At 41.0% G+C, this 13,444-nt stretch overlaps 1 protein-coding gene across 3 annotated transcripts in view; it reads right to left on the bottom strand.

Moving 5' to 3' along the window:
• Positions 1-13,444, bottom strand: part of baz1b (bromodomain adjacent to zinc finger domain, 1B) — a 96,326-nt gene that overhangs the window by 17,872 nt on the left and 65,010 nt on the right. For all 3 annotated transcript variants that reach the window (XM_043718704.2, XM_043718706.2, XM_043718707.2), the window contains 3 exons: positions 9,788-9,935; positions 8,363-8,487; positions 7,386-7,540 (listed from right to left, as the gene is read on the bottom strand). In XM_043718704.2, coding sequence (XP_043574639.2) covers positions 7,386-7,540; positions 8,363-8,487; positions 9,788-9,935 — 428 coding nt within the window. The remainder of the gene's footprint in view (positions 1-7,385; positions 7,541-8,362; positions 8,488-9,787; positions 9,936-13,444) is intronic.

The following is a 13,444-nucleotide window of genomic DNA, read 5'->3' as shown; positions in this document are numbered from 1 at the left end:
TTATATTTTTCAGGAAAGGGTTCAGGAGACTTTTTCTCATCCAAGTGAAGAACCATAGAGCCTGGAAACATACTTTTGGCCTCCATAATACCATATGGAGAGCTAGAGACAGACACAAAATGTGAAGCATTAAGAAATATATATAAAGAGTAGGTGGGAAAGGCAAAACTTGTAGAAGGCCTGTGCAAAGGAACAGAGATACAGATAAACACAAATGTAAGCAGCTATTGAGATCAATTAGCCTATCTAAACGGGAAGAAAACTCCAAAGTATACAGCTGCCTCATAAGAATCTTAAAAGAACTAGCTACAAAGTTTCTCTATAGATGTACTCAGGTAAAGTCTGTAGATAAGATTTCTGAAACTAACAGAGCCACTTTACATTGACCACACGGACTGCAGGATTTTCCCCACAGGCTTCACACTACCAGGCTCAAATTCCTACAATGTACAGGGAATAGATAACCAGCTGTGATTTTTTTGCAAATTGGCCATTGGGAAGAGGTGAACTTGACATCTAATTAAGGATCGAAGAGGATTCTCAAACCAGAGGTTCAGTGGAAGGTCCATCAGCGCTAGAGAAGCAAAAACTGATTTTTCAAAATTAAGCAAGGCAGAGTTACTTTCTACTTCTAAAACTTTGGTTAACAAAGTCCTTTGCAACTGTACCATCATTGTGGAAGAAATACAAAGAGTCATCTAGACTCAAAAAGTTAGGTTGCTTTCTCTCCACAGATGCTGCCTGTGATAGCCAGCATTTGTTATTTTCAGTACAGATTCCAACATCTACAGTAATTTGCTCCTATTAAGTAACATTTTATGGTGACAGCTGAATTAAGGCAGGGTGGCTTTTAAGATTGCCTGGAAAAGCAATCCAGTTTCCCACCTTCAAGCAATAGCTCTTACTCTACATGTTTCTGGGAACACGGAAACTAATCGGAAAATTCTAGTCAGCTCCACATGATATGCCATAAATGGGGTCAACTAACTATTTAAACTGTTCCTTCCATATTCTGCCTTTGAAGGATGATCCAGTGATGGGATGAAGCCAGGGAACTGGAAATTCTATGCCTGTCCTATTGGGGACAGACTTGTTCAACACTGGAGCAATCCACATCCAAATGCAGCATGTTTGGGCTGATAAGTAGCAAGTAATATTCATTCCAAAAAAAAGTACCAGGCACAATCATCACCTTCTGATATTCAACAGCATTTCCATCACTGAATCACTCACTATCAACATCCTGGGGGTTACTGTTGACCAGAAATTGAACTGGATAAATACTGTAGCTACAACAGCAGGTCAGAGGCTAGAAAGCTGCAGTGAGTAAACCTCCTTCTGACTCCACAAAGCACAAGGCAGGACAGTAATGGAATATTCCCCACTTGCTTGGATGAATGCAGCTCCAACAACACTCAAAAAGCTTGACACCATTCAGGGAAAAGTATCCCACCTGATTGGCACCACACCCACTCCCTCCAAAAACAATACTCAGTGCCAGCAATGCATACTACTTACATAGAGTCATAGAGATGTACAGTACAGAAACAGGTCTTTCAGTCCAACTCGTCATTGCCAAATAGGTACCCTAAACTAACCTGGTCCCGTTTGCCAACACTTGGACCATATCCCTCGAAAACCTTCCTATTCGTATACCTATCCAGATGCCTTTTAAATGTTGAATTGCTCCAGCTTCCACCACTTCCACTGGCAGCTCATTCCATACACTCACCACCCCGTGTGAAAAAGTTGCCCTATAGGTCTCTTTTAAATTTTTCTCCTCTCACCATAAATCTACGTTCTCTAGTTCTTGACTCCCCCAACCCGGGGAAAATACTTTGTCTATTTACCCTATCCATGCCCCTCATGATTTTATAAACCACTTCAAGGTTACCCCTCAGCCTCTGATGCTCCAGGGAAAACAGCCCCAGCCTATTCAGCCTCTCCCTTTGGCTCAAATCTTCCAACCCTGGCAACATCCTTGTAAATCGTTTCTGAACCCTTTCATGTTTCACAACACCCTTCGATAGGAGGGAGGTGAGAATTACACATAGTATACCAAGACTGGCCTATCCAATGTCTTGTAAAGCCACAACATGACCTCCCAACTCCTTTTCCTCAATACTCTGACCAATAAAGCAAAGCACACCAAATGCCTTCTTCACTATCATATCTACCTGCGACTCTACATTCAAGGAATTATGAACCTGCACTCCCCAGGACCTTGCCATTAAATGTGTAAGTCTTGCCCTAAGAAAAGTAGTAAACCTAGCACCGAACGATGTGGCACACTTCTGGTCACAGGCCTCCAGTCTGAAAGGCAATCCTTCATCACCACCCTCTGTCTTCCACCATCAAGCCAGTTCTGTATCCAAATCTCCCACCCAAATAACTTCCCTGGATGTATTTCCAGGAATATTGTCCCTAACACCAAATGCCTTCTATCATATTATCCCTTATCAAAAACGCCACTCCCCCTCTTCTCTTGCCCCCTTTTCTATCCTTCCTACAGCATGTGTATCCTGGAACATTAAGCTGCCAGTCCTGTACATCCCTGAGCCATGTTTCTGTAATTGCTATGATATCCCAGTCCCATGTTCCTAACCATGCCCTGAGTTCACCTCCCTTCCCTGCTAAGCTTCTAGCATTGAAATAAATGCTGTTTAATTTATCAGTCCTACCTCGTTCTCTGCTTTGTTCCTGCTTGACTTGCTCCTTTTATCAACTGTCCTGATCTCTTTCCTCATTATTTCCGAGTCTCACTCCCCATGCCCCCCAACGCCCCCTCCCCTGCCCCACACCATGCCTCCACCCCACTATTTTAAATCCTCCCAAGCAGTTCTAGCAAATCTCCCTGCCAATATATTAGTTCCCTTCCAATTCAGGTGCAATCCATCCTTCTTGTACTCCAGAAGAGATTCCAATGATCTAAAAATGTGAACCCCTCCCCCTGCACCAGCTCTTCAGCCATGCATTCATCTGCTCTATCCTTTTATTCCTACTTTCACTAGCTCATAATACTGGGAGCAATCCAAATATTACTACTCGTGAGGACCTCCTTTTTAAATTCCTGCCTAACTTTCCATATTCTCCCTTCAGAATTTCATCCTTCCCCCTTCCTATGTCATTAATTTCAATGTGCACAACTACCTCTTGCTGGTCCCTCTCTCCTTTGAGAATATTCTGCACTCTCTCCAAGATAACCTTGAGCCTGGCACCAAGGAGGCAATTCACCATTCTGAATTCTCACTGCTGGCAGCAGAAACGTCTGTCTGTGCCTCTGACTAGACACTTCCCTAACACAATTGAGAGCCTGGAACTGGACATATCCCTCATAATATGAGAGCCAGTCTCGCTATCAGAAACTTGGCTGTTCGTGCTACGTTCACTGGAGAGTCCATCACCGTCTACATTTTGCAAAACAGCATACTTGTTTGAGATGGAATTAGCAACTGGAGACTCTTGCACTATCTGCCTCCCCTTCCTGGAGGTACCCATCTACCTGACTGTATCTGTGGTTTTTTCCCCTTCCTATAATTCCATCCAATACACCCCCTAGTTCCTGTAAACCCCTCATTGCTTCTAACTGCCACTCCAACCGATCCATGCGATCTGCTTGGATTCACAACCAAAGACACTTCCTGCAGACATTATCATCAGTACATGGAAACTCTCCCTAATCTCACACAACTGACTGGAAGAGCACATCACTTGTATTAAAGGCCATCTTTGCTCCTTAACAACCTGCAGACCTGGAAAATAGCAGTCTTATTGCTCTAAAAATAACTTTGACCTATGTTTTATATTTTTAAATTTATCAAGAGACAGATCTCAATAAAACATATAATCAAAAAAGAACCCACTCTACTCACTATTGTAAATTTATAGCAAGGTTACACTGAAAGACTATGCACTTAACCTCCTGTGCTGTGAGCTCTCCCACACATGTTGCTCCAAGATTAGCTATGAATTTCACTGTTTTTCTTAGGCGCACTCCAATGTCCAGAGATATTTGAACTCAAACAGCACAGGCAGTAACTGTGCAGATTCACTGCTGTGACAGACAGCAGTGTAGGTTACTTTCTCTGACTGTGATGTCTCTGTCTCTCTTTCTGACTTCTAAAGTGCTGTTGTTTGTTCTTTTTTTGCCCAAAGTTTCAAAACAATGCAAGAGCATATAAAACAGTAATTGCTGCTCCTGGAATTAGAGGAAATCACCTCCAACATCTGAAACACCTAAAAAAAAAGAGTAGCTCTTACAGCCACAATTTTTTTTACAGTTCTTCATCTTAGATTACCCAGAATCCACTCTACTGTAGAAGTTCAGCAAGGCTCCTTCAACAGCATCTTCCAAACTTACAACCACACTCTCAAAGGTCACGGGCAGCAGACAAATGGGAACACCACCACCTGCAAATTTCTCTTCAAGCCATTCATTACCCGGACTTGGAGCTATATTATTGTCCCTTTGGTGTTAATGAATCAATAGCCTGGAATTCTCTCCCAAAAGGCATTGGGATACATCAAAATGAAGTCTATCAAAATTTGTGAAGGCAGTTCATTACCACTTTCTCAAGAGCAAGTGGGGTGGGCAGGAAATGATGGGCTAGCCAGCAACATCCACATCTCATGAATGAAAAAAAAGTCTGCCACAAAGTCAATTCCAGGTCAAAAGGTAGTATTATCAGCTCGCCACTCCAATTCTTCAGCACCAAAATCACAGCTGACAATCCTGTGCATTACTGAAGAAATGCTGCACTGTCAGGAGTACCATCTTTCAGGTGAGATCTTAAATCTGGGCTCTGCTTGCTTCTTTGGCTATAGAAAAGATTTTGTGGCACTATTTTCACCAATAGCAAAGAAAACATTCCCAGAGTCCAGGTCATTATTTATCTTTCAATCGATATCAAAACAACAGATATTTTGGTCATTATATTCCTGTTTGTAGGCATTAGCTCTGCACAAATAGACTGCCATATCTCTACAGTGATTTAGTACAGAAATACTGGCTGTAAAACACTCTCTGCTATGATCATGAATACAATGCAGATACTTTTTAAACTCCATTTTCTGCAAAGTTTTCTCTTTTTAAATTAATTACTTGGAAAGAGCGATTTGGCTGATTTTATTTGCTGGACATGAGTACAACTGGTGCTTATGCTACACACACACTGGGCTGGTTACTAGCTTGTTAATGCTGGAAATATTGTTATTTTAAAAAGTCACTGACCAGGAAGGCAGTATATTCAGCTTGTCATAGTTTTATAGCCCTCACCAGTGTGTAGAAAAAATATTGCTACACTTGTTAAGGGGTGTAACACCAACAAGGAACTCTTGGAAATATTTTTTAACAAAACAAAATCGAAGAGAGTGGGAAATAATGCATCAACATGCATAACTGAAATAAAAATAAACTTCCCATAATAACACAGCTTGATTATTACTTTTTGGGAAAGAGGAGGAAATCTACAATAATTTGTCACTTCACGATTTCACTCCAAATGAGAGCTTGCATTTTAGGTTTCAGTGTGTATTCTCTTTGCTCTCGAAGGCAAACACATTAGATTTCTTTTAGAACACCTGCCTTCATCACATCAGAACATTTGAAATGACTGATCTTCCTATTTTTAGGAGCTTTAAGTTGTTAACAATTTTAAAGCACCTCAAGAGAGTAAGAGAAACCAGTGTCTGAGAATATATTGCCATATTCCCACATCCAATTCTGGTAATGCAATAACAATGCTGTCTCTGAATGACTGGGAAATATATCACTTTTGTTAAAAACATATTTCATATGAAAATTTAAGCTGGTGTTATCTGCAATTGGAAGACAATTTTATGGTTGTGATGACAATGAGGATTCCACCATGGAACTTGAATTAGGTTCTGGAAGCCTGCACCACTTTTCATCCTTCTCCTATCAATAATACGCCACTGAGGTGAACGTAATTCCTACAATTTGCTGGACATTACTGATTTGGATATGTTCTATATAGTTCTCTCAACTATCCTTCATCCAATTTGCTGTCTTAAAGCATGTGCATTGTACTCCTAGGCCTAGCAAATATAGATTGGTCGTGATTACTCTATCCTAAAGATCCAAAACCCAGTGAAACACAGTTTCTGCAAAAATCTACAAATCATAACACAAACTGAAATTGATTCACCTTGGGTGTCATTGCTATTTGGAAGCATAGTCTATCCACATACAACTTAAGTTGGATTAATTTCTACTGTATAAAACTGGTGAAGTAAATCAATGCATTCTCCATAGTAAATAATATTTATCTGATGAAATTCAAATTCACACACATGGCTTTATTCATTTTCTCCCTTAGTCATCTTACCTGCCTGAACCCTTTTGAAGAGGTTGATTTGTGTCTGGTAAAGGTTTCCTGACAGTTGCGGGTCCCCAATTTACGAACATCTGACTCACGAACACCATCCCACACATGGTTTTAAAATCTGAAGATCCATCAAATGTACATTTCCTATACTTGTGAGCAGCTGCTTTCTAATGTCCTGCATTGTGCTGCAACTTGTGAACGGACTCCAGAAAGAACTCGTTCACAATTTGGGTTGCCTTTTTGAACATGTAAACCTCATCCCACAGAACTCATTGTTATTTACCTAGTCCCCAGATTATGAGAACACACTTGCTGGATGATATTGCTATTCCAAGGTGTTAATCAAAGGCAATTCTCACCTACCTAATTCAGGCTGACTGAGTTGATATCCACCAATGCCAACAAAATCAGCATAGTTGGAGATTTAGCAAGCTTGTTTAGATCAGTAACTCAAGTCATGTAGGATTGCAAAGAGCAGTTGGTGAGAAGGGGCACAAATACTTGAGTATGAAATGCTGCACACGTTTTGTACTGTTCCACTGACCTAAAAATATTAGTCTTGAAAAATTATATTCCCAATATCAGGTATTTTAGTGTATAATCACCTCTTCTACTGCAAGTGCTGACTTAAACAATCAGATCTTAGGGCTAGTAACATTTGTCCATCGTCAGAATCTACAATCCTTTTCTCTTCTCCTTTCTCAAATGATGCCACTTCATGGCTAACAAGTAATTGAAACTTACATAAGCATGATTTAGCTAGAACACAATTCTGAATAACAGCACCAACTGAACTTTCATTTGTCTGACAAAGTAGAAAATACATATTTTTTCAAAATAGAAATTATTGATGTTTTCCTTGAGACATTGGTCAAGAAGCTGTAAACTAGTTCAGACTGTCTCCATGGAGCTGAATATTTGTTACCTTGAGTCCAGATTGCAATACACAATAGAAGATTAAGAAGCTTGCAGACAAACACCTGTTCATTTTACAACTCTCTTTTTGCCAGTCCTGAAATTTTGACACTCTGTACTTACCAGCTCATCAATGTCCACGCCATTGACAGGTGATGTCTTGTGTCGAGTGTTCCTGCTGTGACCGTGTAGGGCCTTTTTCCTCCCCAGCTGTTTGGCCTGCCTAGGAGGACGGCCCTGAGCGCCTGGTTTTCCTTTGGCAGCTTTCCTGGGCCTCGCTTTAAACAGCAAGAATTATATGCAATCACTCTACTGACAATATGCTTCATGCTTTACGACTCAAGTGGCATTCCAATCCAAAGACAAAACTTTTGTTTAAAGTTAAAGCTGGATACTAACAACTCTTTTACAGCACCAAATTTCTCATCACAATGCTGAAATTTAGATTGCAGGATTCAATGAAGTTCATTTTATGAAAGTGGAAAGTGTAAATTTTTTCATAAAACTCTGCAACAATTTTTTCCCTACAAAGATGCAGATTCATGCTCAAATAATCTCACAGGCTCTTCCCAACCACAAAGTACCTATCCCTGAACAAATAAACAGCATTACATGAGACTATATGAATTAAAATCCACAGTCATTGGACAATAATTAAGACTTGGAAGTTTGGTTGATCTTTCACTTCCTTAGGGCAAAGCAGCACAGGCAATTTGTAGCTCTATTGTTGACATTTCAGATTAGCAAAGCTGAATAAGGTATGGAACATTCTTGAGCTGTACATGCAATACCAAATTAATTTAATTTTAAGCATTTTCCGGTTAACTCCACACTACTTATATCATTCTATTCATTATGGCAACATGGCAGCACGAGCAAGAGAACTAAATTAATATTTTAAAATTAAACTTAGCACAGGGCATGGGCAGGGCAAAGTTTTGCAAACAGCTTAAACAAAAGTAATTTAAGGGAGGCAGTGAAGAGATAGAATTCTCAAAGAGGGAAGCAGATCCAAATAAAACATAGATGGTCACTCCAAATTTTAAATTCTTAGGTTAAAATTATTTCCCAGCAGCGGATGGTTAAGTTCAAAAACTTACATCGGAGTCTGGGACCTCCACGCTCCTCATAGTCCTCGTCCTCCTCTTCCTCGTCCTCCTCCTCCACTTCCTCTTCTTCATCCTCCTCATCCTCATTACCTTCATCTTCCTCCTCAGCATAATTTCTAAGAAGGTGGTGAAAACAGTGATGATGTTTTACTTCAAAGCATGATTTTACATATATGTAAACATTCCTAACTAGTAGACATTTCAATTGGTGAATGTAGTTTTGAACAGATTTATGTACCAAGTCCCAGTCACCTACGCTCACTGGGTTTACTGATCTACAGTAGTTCCCAGTCAAACAACATCTTGATTTTAAAATTCTTACCTTTGTTTTCAAAAATTTCTATGTCCCCATCCCTCCCAAATGCTTTAATTTTCTCCAGTCTTGCAACTCAGAGATATCTGTGCTCTTCTAATTTTGATCTCAACTCCAGCTTTTAGCAGCTTCACCACTGGTGGCTGCACCTTCCATTACTCTGGAAATACCCTCCCAGCTTTTGTATTCAGACACTCCTTCAAATGTCTTTCTTTGACCAGGCTTTTGGTTATCTGGCTCAATTTTTTTTTGTGGCTTGCCTTGGTGCCATATTTTGTTTTAAAACGTATGTGTGAATCACATTGGGCCAATTAATTGTATGAAAGGCATTACATAAATGTAACTTCATGATGCTGCATCTTATAATTCTGTTCTGCCAATTCTTAGAAAAACTCTCCAATTTCCCTCTGTTCCGACCCATTAAGGAAGAATGGAAAGCAACAACTCAATTTCTGCAAAAGAAAAATGCAATTCCCTGCTCCCAAATAAAACAGCACGTCTTGAATTATTACAAAAAAAAGTCTTCACACTAATTATGAAATGATGTTAACAATAAAACCTAATTTTAAAGTGCTGTGAGGAGTAAGCACCAACCACATACTGAATCATTTTACACAATCATTGTTAGCATGTTGTCACAAGTTACCAAGCTGACTGAACAGCAGACTCGCTGGCTAGACTATCCAACGATCACTATGTTCTCAAAAAGGCCCAGACCATAACTCTTAGTCTATTATGGGCCTCTGGGCCTCTCAGAGGTGGACGTAAGACTGAGGACAGAAGGTAAATAAATAAACAAACAAGCAACCTTAATTTACAAATACTGAGCTGCTTTAAAATAGGTCTGCTTATAAATGAAGTAATTTATTGATCAGGAGTGCTGTCTGGGAAGTTGTATACAAAATAACTCAATAAAAAAAAGAGGAGCTAGTCTAATACAACTTGAAACGTTAACGGAATGCATAAGTAAGAGTTATTTTTAAAGTTCTCGACAGTTTGATTGGTTGGAATCCATTTCAGCAGTAGCATATTCTTTTTGCAACAAAGTTATAACAGTTCAGAAGTCAACAGGCGCTGAAGTGGTAAGCTGGTTGAAGGATTACCTATCACGTGTGCCACGTCTGGCTGTGGCTGGCTGACACGCTGGACAGAGCCATTCTCCATCTGGTATCACATAGAGGGCTGGTCTCAAACAGAACAAGTGGAACGCCTTATTACATTCATCACACAGGATCAGCTTGTCATCTTCACCTGGACAGCAAGAAAACAAAGTCAGCCAAACACATCTGGCTTATAAGCAGCGAAAAGTATATAGAGGAACCATGATTATCCGAATATTGGATTATCTGAATGAGATCTTGACAGAAACATTACATCAAAGAGCTGTTTCAACCCTGATTGTGTCTTTTGTTTACAATAATTGAAAACAATCTTGGCTCACCGAAATGCTGCTGAACACAGTCCTGGACATCGATGGGAGCCCAGGTGCCATCTCCAAATGACTGACCTCCCGCCCTCTCTCCCCCTCCCCACACTTTCCCTGGAGTTCTACATAGGAGTGAACCCTAAAGCCCCATTCCCCAGATATTCTCTCTAATATTATCCTGTACAGGGCAAAGGTGGAACTTGCAAAATGTTGCAGTAAAAAGTAGTGCGTGTGTGTGTGTGGTATTTGGCAGCAGCAGTCTTATGTTGGTGTCCAGTCCGGCTGCCCCGGAGGGGGAGGGAGACAACGGGGTGGGCGGTGTTGGGATGGCAGGGGTGTGTTTGGACAGGACTGGGGGTGGGCGGGGGCGGTGCTGGACGGGATTGGGGGTGTGCGGATGGGTGTGGTGTTCTGGATGGGATTAGGGGCGGGTGGTGGGGAAGGGTGGGGGGCAGTGTTGGATAGGGTTGGGGGTGGGCAGTGTTAAACTGGGTTGGAGGCGGGGTTGGAGGGAATTGGAGGGCGGGCAGGGAGGGGCAGACAGGGTTTGGGGGCGGGGGCTCCCATGCGGTGTGTTGAACAGGGAGCAGACTTAACAGAAAACTCCAAGCCCCGGAGGAAAGGCATTGAATCGATTAACTGAGTAATCAATTATCTGAACAAAATAGTGCCCATCCATCAAGTTTGGATAATCGAGGTTCCTCTGTATACAGATCTTAAGAGTTAGGTCAGTTTATTTTTAAAGATTAATAACACTGCAGCACAGATGTCGTTGCTGTAAGCTATAGGCACACATCACAACATGAATTAAAAATAAAAGTATGAGTCGTTGATCTTGGTCAGGCCAGTATATGCCACATTCAAAGAAAATCACTAGGAACAAAATTATTTTCTTCAGTTCCAAACTAACTTTCAGAGTTGAGCCTCATTACGGAAAAAGCTGATGAAATCAAGTCACATTTTGTATTTTCATTTTACCGGGGAGTGCATGAGCAATACTACTACTTCATCAACCTTACCAAGATTTCCAAACATGCGATGAATAAGTAAATAGTAATGGTGCATTGCTTTCTGAATCATACTTTATTGAACTAAACTGAGTTTATCAATTATACTTCACTTACAGCGGTTTCAGAAATTGTTCAAGACAGGATCAACTTGGTAAACCTACCAATAGGATTGCTTGCCATTCAAACAGCAAAATCAGCATATGACAGACAGAGCTAAGCAATCCCAAAGTAATGGACTAAAGTCCAGCTCCACAGTCCTGCCATATTTATTGCCCACAATTCGTGATTTAAACAATAGGAGGCAGCGGCTTCACAAATATCCCAGCCTCAAAAGTGGGAGTTCTAACAGATCAGTGCATAAAGACATGAAGTGCTGAGTGGATGACACATCTTGGTCTCCTACTGTAGTTCCCAGCATCATAGGCATTCCATGCCACATAAAGAAATGGCTGAAGACACTGGATACTGCAAAGACTATGAGCCCTGACAACATTATAGCAGTAACATTGAAGACTTGAGCGTCAGAACTAGTCACACCCCTAGCCAAGCTCTTCCACTACAGCTACATTGGAATCTATCCAACAGTGTGGAAAATTGCTCAGGTATGTCCTACCCAAGGGCAAAGGTACGCTAGATCAAATGAGGCTAATGACCCACTTTCAGTCTACTTGCGATTATTAAAGTGATGGAAAGGTTGTTGACATTGCAACCAAACAGTATTTTCTCATCAATAACCTGCTGAATGATGTTGCGTTTGGGTCCACCACACTCTGACCCCATTACAGTCTTATTTAAACATGGTCAATAGAGCTGAACTTTAGAGATGAGGCAAGATTTAAGGCTGCATTTGTCTAAGTATGACAAGAAGGAACCCTAGCAAACTCGAATCAGAGATGTACAGCATGGAAACAGACCCTTCAGTCCAACTCGTCCATGCCGACCAAATGTTCAGAATTATCTAATCTCATTTGCCAACATTTGGCCCATACCCTTCTAAACCCTTCCTATTCAAATATCTTTTAAATGTAATTGTACGAACCTCTCTGGCAGCTCATTCCCTACACACACCGCTCTCTGTGTGAAAAAGTTGCTCCTTAAATCCATTTTATACATTTCCCCTCTCACCTTAAACCTATGCCCTCTAGTTCTGCACTCTCCCAACCCACAGAAAAGACCTCATCTATTTACTCTATCAATGCCCCTCATGATTTTATAAACCTCTATAAGGTCACCCCTCAGCCTTTGACACTCCAGGGAAAACAGCCCCAGCCTGTTCAGCCTCTCCCTGTAGTTCAAACCTTCCAACCCAGCAACATCCTTGTAAATCTTTTCCGAATCCTTTCAGGTTTCACAACATCCTTCCTGTAGCAGCAGGACCAGAACTGCACAGTATTCCAGAAGTGGCCTAACAACAGGCAGATCATACCATACAAAATGCAGTTCCGCCAGGATTGATCGCACTCTGTACTTTCAGATTCAACCTCCATTTTTAAATCAAACCTGTCGACAAAGGTGGTGTTATTGTCTGACGTACTGATCTCTACCTTACAGAGTCTGAGTGCCAGCTTGGACCATGATTCTACTATTGAATATCAAACTATTGATTCCACGACCATCACTAAGCTCATCTCACCTGGGAATCTCATCCCACAGCTTTCCACCTCATTGGCCCTCAACTCTGCTTTTCCAGCAACATATTTTCAGCTGATCTAGACCAGCCATATAAATAAAATGGCTACAAAATTAGATGTAATTGGCTCGGGACCTTGTAGAGAGTAATATCTCCCAACTGCTCAAAGCCTGTCCACCATCTACAAGACAGAAGTGACAGTGTGATGAAAAGCTCTCCCATCCGTTTGAATGATTGCAACTCCAACAACCATCAACAATCTGAACACAGACCAGTTCAATGCATCTGCTTGATTGTAAATCATCCATCGCTTTAACTATTCACTTCCTTCACCACTAAGTACTGTGGCATCTGCATGCACTGCAGCAACTCACCTAAGCTGATTTAACAACATTTGCGAAACCAATACGCAACCTACACCATCTTGGAAAGGACAGCAAATGCATGAAACATCAATATTGCAAGTTCCCACTGAACTATATTTCATCTTATTTTGGAACTACATTGACATTCCCTCACTGCCACTGGATCAAAATCCTAGAACACCCTTCTCAACAGCACTGTTGGTGCATATTCATTTGATGAACAGTAGTCACAAGCAACTTACCACTACTTTCTCAAGGGCATTCAGGGATGGGCAACAAATGGTGGTCCAGTCAACAAAGCCCACATCCCATGAAAGACTAAAGAATGT

This window comes from Chiloscyllium plagiosum, unplaced genomic scaffold (assembly GCF_037043375.1).
Source record: "Chiloscyllium plagiosum isolate Xiang-an unplaced genomic scaffold, Cpla_swu_hap1 HiC_scaffold_31, whole genome shotgun sequence".
Classification (NCBI taxonomy): Eukaryota; Metazoa; Chordata; class Chondrichthyes; order Orectolobiformes; family Hemiscylliidae; genus Chiloscyllium; species Chiloscyllium plagiosum.
Note: the sequence above shows the minus strand (reverse complement) of the source record. Positions and strands in the feature narration are given on the sequence as shown.